Source organism: Ambystoma mexicanum, chromosome 11, assembly GCF_040938575.1.
Source record: "Ambystoma mexicanum isolate Mex_15411 chromosome 11, UKY_AmexF1_1, whole genome shotgun sequence".
NCBI classification, from domain to species: Eukaryota; Metazoa; Chordata; class Amphibia; order Caudata; family Ambystomatidae; genus Ambystoma; species Ambystoma mexicanum.
The window spans coordinates 955,820,216-955,837,652 of NC_090934.1; the positions used below are offsets into that span (position 1 = coordinate 955,820,216).

A 17,437-nucleotide genomic window follows, 5' to 3' on the forward strand; every position below is an offset into this window, starting at 1 on the left:
TCCTGACAGCATTGTGCCATAAGCCTTTCGAACCAATGGCCATGGTGGACCTCAAGAACCTGTCATGCAAGGTGTCATTTTTGGTGGCCGTCACTTCAGCAAGGCGCATGAGTGAGCTCCAAGCTTTGTCGGTGGAACATCCCTTCTTAGCTTTTCACAAGGATAAGGTGGTCCTAAGGACAAACCCTGCTTTCTTGCCGAAGGTGGTCTGAGTTCCATCTATACCAGTCTATTTCCCTGCCTGTCTTTTTCCCGAACCCCGCTTCAGAGGCGGAAAGGGTTCTACACTCTCTGGATGTTAGAAGGGCTCTTAAGTTCTATCTTGACAGAACTTCCGAACTTAGGAGCTCTTCTCAACTGTTCGTCACCTTTGGTAATCCACAAGGTAAGCAGGCCTCTAAGGCGACCATCTCCCGATGGATCGCGGCCTGCATTACGGAGTCTTACACCGTTCAAGGGCTGAAGCATCCTAAAGGTGTTCATGCACACCTAGTGCGGGTCAAGGCAGCCGAAGTTGCCTTTCAGAAACGTGTCCCCTGGGAGACCATCGCAAAGGCAGCTACTTGGACCTCCCCATCAGCTTTTTGTAAACATTGTCTAGACCTGAGTTCAAGAGCTGATTCTCAGTTTGGTCAGGCTGTGCTGAAGAACCTGTTTCAGTAAGGTTTTTTTTCCATCCACCCATAGTTCCTGTAAGGAGTGCTTGGGAATCTCCCATAAGTATGGAGGAAAGGGGATGGGACATAGGAGTATAACTGGGTTACTCACCGTAGTGACCACCTTACTCCTAGTCCATAGTCCCCTTTCCTCCATACGCCCGCCCGCCATCCCCTCTAATAAGGTTCCTCTGTTATTGCTAAAAGGTCTCTGACCTGGCGATGGAAAAGGACTGATGGGCGATGCGGAGCCGAGATGGGCGGGGTTACGGCTGCGTGCTGGGCCCCGCGTAGAAAGAGAAAAAGGACTAAATAAATTTGAAATTTTTGGATGCTTTTACAAAACGCTCCGGTCCCGTCCCACATGAGGGAGGAATGTCCCAGAAGTATGGAGGAAAGGACTATGGACTAGGAGTAAGGTGGTCACTATGGTGAGTAACCTGGTTAATATTCGGCGTGTCCCTGCTCGTCTCCTGTTTTCGGGCCTCAACCACTCTGGCCTCCCTGCTCCTTTAGGCTGTTCAACCAGCCAACTAATTTTCCCTTAGTCCAGGATAGAGGGAAGCGTGAAGCTAGCACTGCTGTAGCAGCGCCCTAAAGTGCATTCCCACAAACCCAAATTGCCCTCTTTTCTAATTGGTTTGACTCCCGGGTTCCTCATCTTCCCAAGGGTCTGGGATCCACTACTCCTGCCTCACAGGTAGAACAATGCCCATCATGGCCTCGCTTCCACTCCCTTCTAGGTTCTGCGATAGATGCACTGGCACATGTGGGTTGCACGAAGCTCCCCTGGGTCTTCAAAATCATGCCCCTTGTTTCAAAGGGTGTCCTTGCTGCCCAATTCTGTTGGGGACTTCTCTGTAGCTCAGGATCTCATAAAATTGGAGGTGGTGGATAGGGAGTGCATTTTCGCTGCACCCGCTGATAGTTATCCTCTTTGAATATTTTCTAAGTACTTGTTTTTTGTTTTTGACCTTGCTCTAATAGCATATAAATGGTATAGATGTTTCTACAGTCCATTGTGTGGTGTATTTTATTTTGTATGTGTCTGGCCCAGACTATACTTTAATAGTCTCCCCCTATCCCCCTTAACAGTGAAGAATAACTGCTCCAATACTCCACCAGTTTAGAGTATTTGGATTGTTTCGGTGGACACTACTTTGACACTACCAGATTGGTCTTCTGATGCTACTCACCTGAGGGTTTCGAAAAATGTCCCTAACAAAAGTAGATACTCCAGGTTATGTCAGGGCTCATCACTGCTCCTTGGTATGAGTGAAGAACCAGCTGACCCTGAGAGGTAGGGAGGAGGTAAACTCCTCTTCTCTTGATACTAAATCTAGTAGATTGAAATCTCATCCTGAAGGTGTTGAGATGGGGGAGTAACAAGAAATTGCCCCTCAGCTTTTATCATAATGAACATTTCCTTTCTCCCTTTATCTAAAGGCACAGTGGCTGTCTCCTGATATTCAGCTGTTACAAAGTACTTTGTGACTGTTATGAATTTGTTACTCCTTGGGGGAGAACTACTGGGGGCAGAGGGTGCCACATGCTTGGTGATGTAACAGCTGAAGGGGGCTACGTGGCTATCCCGAGACCCCCCCAAACCTATTAGTTTAACCCCAGACATCTTGATTGGTGAGTTGTACCGAAGTGTGGCAAAGAAATGGGTTTGGGTCTACTCTGAATCGTGACTAGATTCCTTTTCATAGTTAAAGTCTAGACCAAAAAGGAATGATACAACAAGAGGGACAGTCCTAACAGGTCTGTGATTTGGTCTCATCTGTGGTCCATTTCCACAAATTAGTTGCATGCGTAAATCCGAATAAGGAGCATGGAGAAAGCGGACACTGGCTATACGAGACCTGCAAAGGAACGGTGAAAGTTTTAAAAATGGTCTTCACAGTTTGTATGCATGAAGTGCTCACGTATAGTTCAGGAATTCCCCTCCGTGTCGATAAATACTGCAGCACAGAAAAGCTTTAGATGAATGAAGGGCGCCACTATCGGTAGTCTAACCCTACTATGGCAGGCCTTTTTTATGAGGCAAGGCAGCTTGGAAACAGTGCATGGGCCAATTCCATTTATCAAATAAAGGAGACCTGTTTCCACATAGAGAAGAGGCATAAACATATGGATGGGGAGTAAGTGGACCCAATTAATAGTGACCAATAATGAACCACAGTCTCTGTGGGAAAACAAACTAACAACTCATGGCACTCATATCAATTTACTGATTGCAACCCATATGAAAGGAGATGGAAATTCCATAGCAATGAGTGTGCTAAAATGGACGTCCAGGGAGTGTGCTATTCAAAGAGCAGTGAGAGATGGAGACAAAGCATACCAGTGTTGTCCTATCAGAATAGGGTATTTTGAGAAAGGTGCAACTGGAGATATCCAAGCCACTTGGCCCTCAAAGTGAGACCTTTCAGATTTAAGGGAGAAGTGTCTGAAGGAAACTTCCACAAACCTGTTCCCACAGAGCACTAGGATTGAGTACTTAACTGAGAGCTGTAGAAGCTACAAGCTGGTAGTGATATCCAGATTGTGCAGGAACCTGAAAGAACGCCATCATAGCTAAAGACAACTGCAATGTTGGTACCCCGATCATAGTTGCAAACCTTAAACGTTTACCTGAACATACATGCTAAAGAGGACGGGCGGCCTACCCAGAGCAGATTACAGTACCCTAGTGCAATGGGTGGGATGGGTATGGGAGGAGCTACTAAATGTTCTCAAACAAGAGAACCACTCCTTATGAGAGTATTCACCATGACCTACATGGTTCTCCACTAGAAATAAAATAATAGCTGACTGATTGAACTTCGTTCTGGACAGATGCTTTGGATATTTTATTTCTTAGGCATAGAACTCTGGACAGCGGGTCCTCATGGAGTAGGTATTCAGTGCACTTTTTCTCCCATATCACTATCACTGTACACTTTAGAAACTCCGTCAGACTTTGGATTCCCTCTTCCCATGGGCATTACTCTACCTCTCTTACCTTGCGATCAACCAGGAGTAACCCTTCCACTCTGTGAAGCACAGACAAGGGGAGGAATCCTTCTTATAGTAAGGCAAGTTAGTGATGAAGGAGTAGCCTACCCTAGACACTAGAATGCTTGGTTTGATTTGACATGGTTCATTTCTCCTTTTTTTAATTCTTTGTGAAAATAAGCCGGGTCGTCCGCATGGTGTTTTCAGCATGTTCCATTTCCTCCTTCATTGAGACAGATATCGTTTTTAAAATATGTTTATTTAACCAAGAGCTGCAATATAAAGCTAATTAAGTAAAGTACGACCATCCAGTCAACATTATGCTTGGGCACATACCTGCACAGACCGATCACACATCAAATGTACATTGATAGAAGTTACTGTCTTTGGACTCTGTGTCTCTCAGTTCCCCCGTTGTAAATCTTCAGTCCCTCCTGCTAAGCATAATATATATATTATGCCATACCTTTTTGTAGTAGTTACTGCCTGGATTCAGATGTTAGAATTGACTCATGTAATGGAAACCTTTTTCATGGGTATAACCCTGAGGAGTACTTGCAGTCCATTCATAAGATTAGTCTGGATGAGGTCCCTTACTGTAGCATAAATGTTTCTTACCTGTAAGAATATTTTTCCATCAATTGTATTTTTACAGTTTCATAAGTAAAACCCGATAATGAAAGGAGGAGTTGCACATTTGTTGATGGGGGAAAATCGTCTGTCTCCAGAGGATTCTGGTATGTTTCAGACCAGTTCCTGTGATGACGCCTTTGTACAATATTCGTTTTATTTCCATTCAACGTTTTCAACAAATAGTCATTTGTATTCATTAAAACAGCTGTTCTTGTTGTGGCAGCAGTCAACAGAATATGAATCTGCAATAATGTAATTCCTGGATGTATACCAATGTATTGCGAAATGGACACCTAACCAGTGTGAAATATCCATTATATAATGCTAGGAAGAGAAATGGACAGGGTGGGTGTGCCAGTGACTGAGGAAGAGCAATAAGTAGGGAGCGTGTGAAAAGGCAGACAGATTCGGGAGCGAAGGGGTGAGGGGTTGTGGGAGAAGTGGCAGGTTATCCAGTGGTATCCCCAGGTAATAAGAGGGGGCAGAGAATATAGGTGGGGATTGTGGAGAGTAAGGGGTGAGAGTAAGGAACAAAAGATATTGCACAAATCCTGTTGCATGTAGGTCTAAGCGCAATTGGAGTTGCAAACATTTCAAAAAATCATAGAACCCATTCCTGGGCAACTTTTAAACAGCTTGCTTTTCTGCTTTGTTGTCTGGTGTTAATTTCAAATCTTCACTGCTCTGCATGGGAATTTCCCATCCCACTATATATTCTCATTTGCATAGCTTCCTGGACTTGTGTGGGAATTATTGGTGTGTAGTGTGCTTGCAGGTCTCCTCCTATTCCCCCAAGTGATGAGCCTTGTTTCTTCAAGGTTGGCCTGCGGTTTCTTAAGCTAATTTGTGAATGCCAACTAAAATTATTTCGGGATATTTATACAAATTAAAATGAATTTCATTTTTGGGATGATTGGTTTACATTTGGTTTACACCCGTGCCATTCAAATGCATACAATTGTGTTGTCACTTTTTGATGCTGCAGTAACTTTACTTCTGGTCCTTTGTACAGCACTGCATGCGGGAACAAGTGCTTTATAGTGCTAGAGGGGGAGAAGGTGGTGGGCGTGAAAGGGCTAAATTGATAGGCTGCTGATCAAGTGAGTATCAAAAAGGGGCTCAGGATCTCCTCATTCATGGTTAACTCCGAGGCTACATTCAGGTCTGCCTACCAGAGGAAGCAAAGTATAAGAACATTCTTTGTAACCCCCGCCCCCACTTATCCCTTCCTCTTGCCCAAACCGTGGTCCAGTGTCTGCTTCCCAACACCCCTGAAGATGGCTTGTCAATCCTTTGCCATAAGCTTCGTCCAGATCCCTTCATAGGATATCTCTCCTACTCATCATAAATTTTCTTGAGAAATATAGATAATTCAAAGTTTTATATCAATCCCTAAAGGCTCATCCTCCTCAGTCACCAGGACACTCTAGATTCTTTTCTTCAATACAAAGTTCTAGTCTGCCAAGAATCCCTGATGATCCCCTTGTATTGAGTAAGATACCCATGCAAACGCCGCAAAATGCCACACCTTACCTACCCATTCATGTTCCATAGGAGGTTGCCTTGTTTTCCTCTTCTGTGCCACTATAAGTGCCCCTGCCAACATTAGAATAACATACACCTTGTGTTGTGCTTTTGAAGCCAGCTCTTCCAATAGCCCACCTAATCCGACAATTGCGAGGCCTTTGTTACCCTTCCCCTTGATCTCCTCTAAAGCATCCTGGCACTTTTCATAAAACGCCTGGGTTTGTGGACATTCACAACATGTGATTCCATGTCGCCTCTGTTCCACGTTCCCTCCAACACGTCTTGGGAATATTCTGGGAAAACCCATGCCATTGACACATCAACTTTACCCATAACTCCTGTAGTTGAATCAACCTAGTGAATCGAGGGATATTTTGCCATAGTTGTTTCCACCCTTCCTCCTCTTATCGGTTGGCCAACGGATTCTTCCCATTTCCTCATATAGCATCTGTGTCCGGTTCCTCATATTGCTTAATGTACCCATACTTTGACCCCACTACGTGTTTGTCCCCTGAGTCTGATAGGAATTTTTCATAGTGCATTATGACTCTTGTTGCTGCCTCCTTTATTAATGGGCACAACAGCCAATATCTCACTTAAGTGTACCAATACCTCTCCCCTTCATCCAATTCAAAGTCTAATTTACATTGGTTGAAGGATTTGATCTCTCTACCCTTAAACATGTCCTGTATCTTGAGGCTTCCCCCCTCTTCCCATTGCCGAATCTGACCCCCGCTCCCAGGGGAAAACGGAGGATTGTGCAATATTGGAGTAAATGGTGACGGATAGATGGTAAGGCCTGCTCTGTTTACCAATTCATCCCACGAATCCCCCACAAGGGATTCGTGGGATGAATTGGCCCCCCTTCCACTGCTTTGTCCATTTCGCCCCATAACCTTTGCTCGTCCTTTAGCCAATCCCTGATTACTTTAATCTCTGAGACCAAATAATATGGCCTAAGGTCATCACCAATCTCGCAACTCTGGGCTTTTTGTTATTCCATATGAACTTCCCGGTGTCTTTGAATAGTTCGGAAGAAGGATTTGGCCACCCTTGTTGGAAACGTTGTAAAGTAGTACAAGAGTTTTAAGAGTAGCCATCTTGAGGCCATTAATCTTTCCCAGCAACGATATTGCCAGCTGGCCTCCGGCGAATAACATCTTTTTAATGGCCTATATTAGGGGGGTGGGGGGAGGGGGTAGTTGATTAATAAATCTTCCGTAGTTTTAGAGATATTTGTCCAACATGGGTCCTTCCTCTCCTCTTTCTCCACCTTCGGTGTTCCCCAGGGGTCTAACCGCACTTCCTGGCTGTTCAACCAATACCTGGCACTTCTTGCTTACCGCATTGCCGCTCTCTGTCCCAACTTTCAGTGCTATGCGGATGACTCTGCTCGTTTTCAGGCTCCCTTCAGCCACCTCTTCTCCTTCTTTCTCCGACTGTCTGCTATCCAGGAGTGGTGTGCCACCAAAGATCACTGCCTTAATGCCAGTAAGCTTGAGAGTCTCCTCATCGGGACACCCGCTCCCTCTTTTCCTGTATCTCTGGCTGCCCACTCTTGGCCCTCTTCCTGCTCCCTCCTGTGAGGCTAGAAACCCCTGGGTCATCTTCGACTCCACACTCCTTCTATCCTCACCTCGCTGACATCTCTAAGAAGTCACACTACCAGCTGCACCTCCTCAGTTATTCTTCCTTTCTTCTCCTTCCCCCAGAAGCTCAGTGTCTCCAGAGCTCTGGTTCTTTCTAGGCTGGACTACTGCATCAGCCTCTTTCTAAATCTGTCTGCCTCTAATCTCCACCCTCTGCAACTCATCCGGAACAGGACTGAGGGACTTGTCCTTGGCCTCAAGCCCAGGGATTGTATCTCTGCAGGACTGAAATCTCTGCACTGGCTCCCAGTGGCTGCAAGGATTAAGTTCAAAACCCTATGCATTGTCAACAAGATCTTCTGGGGCCTGGGGCCTCAAGAACTTCAACTCTCTCTTCCTAAATATCCTCCTTCTCGAGCTCTTCGGTCTTCCACTTCCAACTCCCTCAGGGTCAGTAACTTTTCCAAGCAACAAGTTGGCAGTAGATCTTTCTTCGGCTGGGGCCTCCCTACCTTTCTGAAAATTGAGAACCATCTCCGGTTCCGGAAGCACCTCAAGACCTTCCTCTTTGCTTCTGCTTGCTCTCCTCCTCTCCCCTGCTGAACTCCTGACTGAAACTGCACTGGTCACCTGGCTAACCTTTGTTCTCGGGCCCAGGTCCCCTCCCCGCCAGTTGCACACCCGCACTGCCCCCTGGCAACCCTTGCACTCTGGTGCTGTTTCTGTATCCCTACTACCCCCTACCAACACTTGACACCTGTCGTCTACCCTTACCCTTCACCCGCCACCAGGGGGCCGCACGATTCATTGTTGTATTACTGTTTATCCTATGTACTGCGCTTCCCCTCCCCTTTACCCCTTGTACTTTTCCCCTTCCCCCTCCCCTGCACTTGCGCAATCTTAATGTCACCTGGCCTAGTAAGATCATTGTCCCTCTTTCCTCTGTTCCCCTCTTGCCTCGTCGCGCCTTGAAACACTTGTGTATAGGCGTGTTATAAATGCCTTATCATATATCATTGACTCCTAAGTATTTTATAGAATTACCAGACCAACTATATAAAAAAGGTCTCCTTAAGTTCCTGTTCCATATCTGCCGCAATCTTCAGGTTCGAGGCCTCAGATTTATGTGTTAATTTTCAAACTTGCAACTTCCCTAAAGGGACTCAGTTCCCTATTCAATGTTTTTCAGGATCCGTAAGTGTTAATAACATATCGTCCACAAATGCGGCTACTTTACGGGCCCTTCTTCCGAAGGGGATTACTGTTATGTCTGGGGATTCCCTTATTATAGCGAAGAACAGCTCCAAATGAATTGCTTACAGTAATGGGGACAGAGGGCACCCCTGTTTTGCCCCTCTAGATACTCAGATTGCCTCTGATAGGTGTCAGTTGATCAACAGGTGCAGCATCGGATTATAATAATTTGCCTTTATCATAAATATGAATTTGGTCCCAACCCTTGTTTGAAACAAGAACCGCCACTCCACATAATCAAATGCTTTTTCAAAGTCCGGGGCGATGACGGCCGGGATGTTTAACTTTTTCTATCAAGTGTGCTTTCCTTCTGGTATTTCCAGTCTGCCTGCCCCAAATAAACCCTGATTGATCAACAGCAATAATCTTTGGGAGAAGACGGTCAAGACGCCAATTTTATTGTACACATCTTGGCGTCTATATTGATCAATGCTATCGGCCTATATGAGCTGCAGTTTGCGGGGTCTTTCCCAGGATTTGGAAGTAGCACCACCTTTGCCTCCTCCATTGTTGGAGTGATTTTCCTGCAGCCAGGAAGTTATTTAAATGTTGGACCAGATGGGGAATTAACTGTTCCCTGAAGGTTTTGTAAAAATCGGCCGTGAAACCATCTGGTACCAGAGGTTTATTGACTGGCAATGACACTATGGCTCAGCGAACTTCCTCTGTTGTAATGTCTTGTTCCAATTTCTCCTTCCCTGTTATTACGGGTAGACAACATTTATCTAGATATTCCAGCTGGGATTGCTCCAGGGGGTTATCCCATTTATATAAATCTGTATAGAAAGCTGAACATTCACTGAATACATCCATTAGGACTGAAATTGCCCCTCCCCCTTTCATTTTGATTTTTTTAGTATCGTTCTAGCTTTTTACTCCTTTCTTGGTAGCCTAGCCAGTAGGCGATTCCCCCTTGTTGGCCTTTATATAATATTGCTCTTTATGGTACAACAAGGATCGTTCTGCCTCCCTAGTTTCTAAGATTTCCAACTGGCCCCTTATAGACCTATTTTTCCTCCGTATTTCCCCACTTGCTCCTGTACCCATCTTGGACATAACCTGTTTCAATTTTTCCTCCAACTCTTTTTCTAAGAGTCTCTGTTCTCTGGCTCGTCGAGCCTTTGCTGCAATAATCTTTCCTCTAATTGTAGCTTTAAATGCGTCCCATCTAATTTGCTGGTCTGTATACCCCTGCTTATAGTCTTGGAAGAACTCCTCTACAACCCCTCATTTCCTCCCGCAATGTTTCATCTTCAAATATGTAAGTGGGGTATCTCCACTTCCTGAGATGAGCCTTTCCTTCTCATACTCGAGGTTATGGGAGCTGGGTCAGATACTGATATTGCACCCACATCTCTCTCTGAGACGAGGCCCTACAAGTTTCTTGATACCCAAATGTAATCATTCATGGAGGAAGTCCTGGGACATGAGAGAAAAATGTATACCCCTTAGTGGTTCCCCTCCCCTCCTCCCATGCATCCACCATTGAGAGCCTAATTCTTTTGTGGGCTTAGTTTGGGCATGGATCCTTCCCATGCTCCTGTCTGTCCCTGGATCCCAGACAATGTTGAAATCCCCTGACAGTAGTATTTGTCACTTTGGAAGGATTTTCTATTTGTTCAGCATCCTCTGTATAAAGCCGTCTTGACCGGAATTGGGAGCATATGTAGTGGGTAACATATATAATTCTCCCCCCCCCCCCCCCCCTGTAGAATTAGTGCCAAATATCTCCCCTTGGTGTCTTTCTTCCAGTTCACTACTGTGAGGTTTAAATTATTTTGCAGTGCTATCATCACCCCTCATTTTTACACCGATCATTGGATTGGAACATTTGTCGGTATCCCTGAATTCTGATTCTATCTTTATCCCTGTCTTGCACATATGTTTATTGGTTGTATTATTATCCTTAGCTATTTTCTTTACACTTTGTGAGGATAACTTGATACACACTGGAGTCTTGATTGGGAACCCTCCCATCTCTCTCCCAATCCCCCCTCACTGGGTGGACTCAACCAGCCTCTAGCCCCTCCCGGTACGCCCTCTCGGGCATTGAGCCCAAACTGCAACCCAGCCTTAACCAATGCGCGCTCTCCCAAACCCATATGTAGATCCCGCCTCCCCCCTCCACCTTCAGTTATCAAATGACCACTCTCCCCGGGCCATCATTTTAGTGCTTTCTCCGGACCTGTCGATCAACGGTTTCCTTTGCTCCTCAAACTGTTAATAGGCCCACACTGGTCGATTGGAGCTCCTTTCTTCTTGATGATGATCTTCCTCACCGTAGACATTCCAAGACCTTCTTTTTGATCTGCCTTTTCGATATAGGATCACTCGCTGCCGAGACATCCTCTTCAAGACCTAGTATTCCTCTCTCCTTGACAAGATGAAATGCAATATTGCTGTCCCTCTCGTTCAAAGACTAGTCCGTAGCGAAAAGTCCAACGGTCCCAGACATCTGTCACGAAGAAGGCTCACAACCGGGTTCTTTCTTTTCCTTTTGAGCAACGTTATTCTGCTTTGCTTTCCTTGACGCTGCCAAGATCTCTTCCTTCTGACTATAGTTGTGACGGGCCGCCAAGACGTCTCTTGGTCTTGCTCCCGGTTCTTTCCTTAATGGCCTGTCTTTATGCACTCATCAAGTTTGCGCTCTGTGTCGCTGTCCACTTCTCTTAGCTCTGTGAATATTTTCTTGATCGCAGCATTTATGTCTTTGTCCTGCACTCTGTCTGCCAGGCTCTTCATTCTGATATTCAATCTTCTGGACCTATTTTCAAAGTCCTCAGCCTGTATCTCAAGATTGTGAGTTGCAGTAGCTAACTGTTCTACCAATTAATCAATTTTCCATGCATCCTCTGCCAGATCCTGTAGAGTGTTCTCCTGTGTATCCACTCTTTCCTCAATCTTGATGTCTCCTTTTAGTTTGTGCACTGCCGATGGCTTGTCTTCTAGAATTTTATCCATTTGTATATGCATGGTCCCTGCGATCTTGTCGCCAAGTCTTGAAAGTGTTGTCTGAGGAGATCTTGTGTAACAGCCTGATCTCGCCCAGATTCATCTTGCGTTCCCACAACTTCTTGTTTTTCCAGATTTCTGACCCTCCCAACCCCACCCTCCAGGAGGGGTTCCCTGTGTTCCCACAACATTAGAATATTGCTTTCCAGGGGTTTCTTAGCCCCTTTGGTCAGACTTTGACACTTTTTTCCTGTTCTTGGTCATTCTTAACCTCTCTCCTCCCCACAGGAGTAGCAGTCTTCATGCGCCGGTAAATCTGGTCAGTCTAAATTAACTGTCTTAGCGGTTGGGATATCTGGCGACTGTGTCTTTTGTGCCTTCCACTATTCCTCTCCACTATGTTACCTTAAGTCCTTTAGCTTCAGAAGGCTCACACCCACAGAGAACAGTCTCTCTAGACAGAACTCTTAGTTCCAGGAGCAACCCCCACCCTGCCCCTCCCCCGTTCTGTGACGATCCAGTGTGAGATCTTGTTAAATGTTGCAGGCCTTCAGGAGCAGACTCTCTTCCTTTTGTTCCCTCACACTGTCAATCACTGATGGGTTCTCCAGTCGTGGGGAGAAGGGGTCAGATTCTCTGTGTGTTCAATATTCTGCCCAGTCTTTCACCAGTTGGTTCACCGGGCCCAGATCCACCTGTGCTCAGACTCCTCAGGGTACAGCTGTTTCCTTCTCGGGTGGAATCCGTGTCGCAATTTCACTGGAGCTCTTCTGGCTGCCACTCTCCCTCCTGCTGAATAATGGTCTTATTCTGGGGGAAACTCAGTTCCTTTTTGGACGAAGGGATAGGGGAGAGAAGGAGCACAGCACTCCTGTTCTTCTGCCCCTCTACTGCCATTCTTCACAGTTGCTCCCTGCTTCCCCGATGGGCAGCACCAGCCACGCTAGCTCCCGGCTCCCTCACTGACTGCCGCAGGGGAGATCATCCCCATCTCACTAGCCGCGGCACACAAATATTCACCTCCCTCAGTAACTCGCATTTCTTACTGCTGCGGTTTGCTTTACCTCCCGTTACTTGTGTACAGCTGGGCCGTTCCGGTCTCCAAAGCCACAACAGGGCCTTGCCCCAATCCGGATCTCCGTCGCAGACACACCTCTCGATGCAGGGTGATTTTTGCTCCTCCGGAGCCTGACCTTTACCAGACACCCCTCCTGGGGAGTGAAGCGTCCACAATCTGGCTTCCTCCACCACCTGACGGCGCCCCTCTGCTTCCCCGTGGGTCGGATCCGGAGGAATAGAGGCACCCCGCCACAGGCACTGATCCTCCGGCGCGCTCTCTGCTCTGATTCCCCATTCCGTCCTCACGGAACAAGCTGGACTCGTTCTCTCTGCACTGATGGCCCCAGTACTATCGGATGTATCCGCACTGTACCTTTGACTGGTGCCAGGGGCCAGGAGAGTGTCGGTTACGGTGCTTTCCTGTGAGCGGCCATTTTGGAATCCAGTAAAGATCTTTTAAAGCAAACCAGTCTCCTGTACCGTTTTGTGTATTTACTTGTTGGAAACTAGCAGCACCTCCAAATATCGGCTCTCTAAACCATAAGTTACTGTTTAAAAAAAAATGTGATAAATGATAAATTTGAATAAGAACAGTATTCAAATAACTAATGTGTTCATTCTTTTTTTCATAGGCAAGAAATTATAGAACAGCTGTTAACTAATATCTTCGTACAGGATAAAAATGAATCTGCAATAGTTAGTGCAATCCAGATATTACTGACCTTACTTGAGACAAGAAGACCTGCGTAAGTAATATATTATGATTGTAATTTGGAGCACTGTGGTGTATGCAATATGGAATTAATTCTCATTTGCCCCACGTCAAATGGCTTTTCCAGTTGAAGGTAAGGGTAGCCAGTAGCATGCTTTGCTAGAGTACAAACGTTAGTCTGGTCCTCTGATATTTTCCAACATTGCACTAAATTCACTCTCCTTTCTTACCCCTACCAGGATGCTCCAAGCCTTTGCTGATGGTCATGTTGATTCAACTCTAAATTGTTTAAGACATTGACATTATCAAGATAAACCTGTTACTCTTTTCTAACTTGGGTTATTTTATAGGTTCACATGCCGCGTATTTCTACCTAGTGTTCATGTTGGAAATTACCAATTTTTCTCTAAAGTAATAAATGTGGCATACAATCCTTAAAATCCAACAATGCTCCACTCACATGCGATCTTCATTTGCCAGCATGGTCATCTGCATGGTGCATAGAGGCCAACCTGTACTAAAGGAAATACCAGTGATGCATCAGTTAGAAATGAACTGCTGTTTTATCATTGACTAACTACTAAGTAGAGGTTACTGATTAACAAATAGATTTTTGAAGGTTCTGCATAAAAGATTATCTTCAGTATAACAAGGAATACTGTGTAGCCTTCATTTGTCCCAAACCACTTTTGTGATGCTTATTCCTGATTTTCATCTTAAACCCTGAAATGATGGTGGCAGAATCATTATGCTGAGTACACTGATGGCAGGCATATGGTTGGTGTATAAACACTTTGCCGATGGAGTTAAGTGTACTTCTGATGATGATCACCAAATGAACACAGAATAATATATCTTTTGATGTTCACAAATGGAGTGTGGAATCTTTTAAACCTAATGTGAGAAACCTGAGGGTGTCCTCACACCTGCTCCCCTTGGATCCTCATCTCAGTTTGAAAAAAAATGTGTTTCTCCAGCATGGGGTCTGGCATGGATTCACATGCTCATGAATATTCCCCGTCGTCAGGCTGGGAATCCTCGGTAAAGAAAAAAACCAGTATCAGTTTCGTTTCTGATCTGTCTTTCGTAGTAGTAACCAATCACTGATCTCTGCGTCATACTGACCACAGCCAATGACTGTCCTCTACCTAAGCCCCTCCTCTGGCAGCCATCTTCAAATTTTTACTGCACGTTCAAGTGGTGGGATCCTCGTGCTATTGCTCTCGAGCGTTAGTGCTATTTTTTCACGTTTTTTCTCAAAAACTTCGATTTTTTTCGGTCAAAAAGAGCCTCAAGCTCCAGCGATTCCTCATCCGATAAACAGGGACCTGTGTCGGATTCGTCTACGCCCCTCAAGGGTGAAGATTTCGTCGAGCTATGCTTTTGGAGGAATCCAGAAGTTTCTCATGCCCATCTCGGACATGGCCCAGGAGAAGGGAAGCTCGACGCCCGGAAAGCTGTTCAGGGTCTGCCCTGGATGCCAGCTTCAGAATGTCTTTAAGGACGACGAACACTCATTTTGTCTTTACTGCCTACATGAGGACAAGACGCACGTGGAGAAGGACTGTGCGTTTTGCGGCAATATGTCGGAGCGGACCATGAAGGACCGTCATCAACGTCTCGCCAACTGGCTGTAAGGGAAGAGCCCGTCAGGCGAGAAGAAGAGGAAGAAATCCGAGCGGTCTTCTAAGACCTTTGAGGACGCCCCGGCGACGGGGGTCCAACACAAGGCCAAGCACCGCGAGTCCGCTGGCACCGGGAGCGCCGAACGGTCGGGCTCTACGGGCGCCAGGCAGGGCGCATACTCCCCGGCAACATCAACCACGAGCCAACGCTTTGGTTCGGGTAAGAGGAAGGCCGAGCACCCGGCGAAGCTCCTGGAGAGGCCCCGGTCGAGCTCGAAGGCCCCATCGGAGGGAAAGCGAGGCAGTGTCCCCACCCCCCCACCAAGGAGAAGGCGGTGAGCGCACCTAAGGTGGTGAAAGCCTTAATCCATCCGGCCAAGGCCTCTATCGAGACAGTCGCGGCAGCCCTGGCTCAGCCTGTGGAGGCTACACCAGTGGTGGCGACCTCGGGGCTCAGAGTCTCCCTGCCACCGCGGAGGGACTCCTCTTTTATGCCCATCGACAGGACCCCCGTGAAACCTCCGACGGAGAAGAAAAAGGGGGGGCAGGAGGTCCTCGTGGATTCGGCCTCAACCTCTGAGGAAGAGCTGATCGAGGTCTTAAGACACGGCGTTGGCGTGGAAGAAGACCAACCCGTCAGGAGGGATCCCGACGTAGGAGACGAAGATATCGTCGAGGGTGCCGACAGGGCCCCTGACCGCCCGTCGGACTCCCCTCAACCAGCGCCGCAAGACAACTCGGCGGCCATTTTGTTGGCTATACAGTCCTTATGCTCGGAGATAAGGACGAGACTGCCGTTACCACCAGCGGAGGAACCGCTCCCAACGGGAGCCCTCCCCCTAAGAGAAGAAGGATTCACCCTCCACCTCCTTTTCAGCTATCGCGACCTGTTCAGCCCGCCTCCCCGTCCACGACTCGTGGGGATGATACGGGGACTGACACGGCCGCGATGGGTACGTACGACTAGGTTTACGACGAGGATCTGCCGTCGTCACCTCCCACCCGGGCTTCCCCGCCCGACGAGATTGGACCGTTTCACTCCATGATCGCCAGGGCATCCAAGCTCTTCCAGCTCTGCCCGGAGAAGAAGGAAGGTTTCCTTTATCAACGGCGCGAGGCCAAGAGGAAGACGGTCCTCTCCGTGCCTCTACTGGACGATATTTGGGATGAGGGCCTCGCCCTCCTCAAGAACCCAGCCACGACACCGGCTAGAAGGGATCGGTACGAGAAGAAGTACCGGGTCCCGGACGCGGCCCCCTTGTGCCTTCGGGCACAGCTGACCCCGGACTCCGTCGTCTCCGCGGCGGCCAGGAAGAAAGCAGGGGGGGGAGGGGTGCGGCCTCCACGTTGACTTCCCCCCCGGACGGCGAGGGTAAGAAATTGGATACGATGGGACGCAGGGTCATCTCGTCTGCAGCGACGACGATTAAGGCGGCCAACGCCTTGGCTATCGTAGCCCGCTACGACAGGGAGCTGTGGTACAAACTGGCCCCCCTGCTGGACTGCCTACCGGACGACAAGAGGGTGGATGCCCTAGAGATCTTGCAGGAAGGTGAGGTGGCGTCGGACCACTCCATTACGATTGTGACGGACATCGCCGACACTAGATTTCGCCAGTTGGGCGGCGTGGATGGCTCAAGGCTACTGACTTCCTGTGAAGACGTGCAGACCAGAGTCTTGGACATGCCGTTTGATGGAAACAACCTGTTTGGGAGAACGGTGTACGATTCCCTTCAAGCCATCAAAGCAGACACGGAGACGGCCCGGGCTCTTGGGGTTCTCCAGCAACGGCGGCCGCCCTTTCGGAGCGGCGGAGGCAAGGGTGCCTCCAAAGGTTCCGGCAGCGGATTTTCCACCTACCGTCAAGCGGCCCGTTCGTCGTCGCAGGAAGCTTACAGGGGTCGAGGCAAGTCAGGCGGACCCCGCCGTCGTCGCCAAGGAGGTCAAGGCGGCAAAGCCTCGTCAAAGTAGGACTGAACCGGCCGTGGGGTCGGGCCCCCACCGAAGCACCCCGGTGGGAGGCCGGCTGGCGAGCTTCGTCAGCGTGTGGGAGTCCATCTCCACCGACCGTTGGGTGCTGGACGCCCTAGCCCAGGGTCACGCGCTCGAGTTTCAAAGAAGGTGCCCGCGCGTCCACCCTGTGGCCAGGAAAGAACTTCACGTCCCTCAACTTCTCTTGGAGGTAAAGGCGATGCTCAGGAAGGGCGCCACCGAGCTTGTCCCAAAGAGGCTTCGGGGCTCTGGAGTTTACTCATGATACTTCCTCGTGAAGAAGACTGGAGGATGGCGTCCCATCCTGGACCTACGACGACTGAACAAATTCATCAAGGCACAGAAGTTCCGGATGGTCACCCTCCAACACGTCGTGGGTCAGCTGGAGGAGGGCGATTTCCTGTCGACGTTGGATTTGGAGGATGCCTACTTCCATAT

The 17,437-nt window shown here is 47.9% G+C and overlaps 1 protein-coding gene across 10 annotated transcripts in view; it reads left to right on the forward strand.

Moving 5' to 3' along the window:
- The window catches only part of PPP6R3 (protein phosphatase 6 regulatory subunit 3), a 2,530,957-nt gene that overhangs the window by 720,937 nt on the left and 1,792,583 nt on the right, over positions 1 to 17,437 (forward strand). For all 10 annotated transcript variants that reach the window (XM_069624114.1, XM_069624109.1, XM_069624112.1 and 7 more), the window contains one exon: positions 13,303 to 13,416. In XM_069624114.1, coding sequence (XP_069480215.1) covers positions 13,303 to 13,416 — 114 coding nt within the window. The remainder of the gene's footprint in view (positions 1 to 13,302; positions 13,417 to 17,437) is intronic.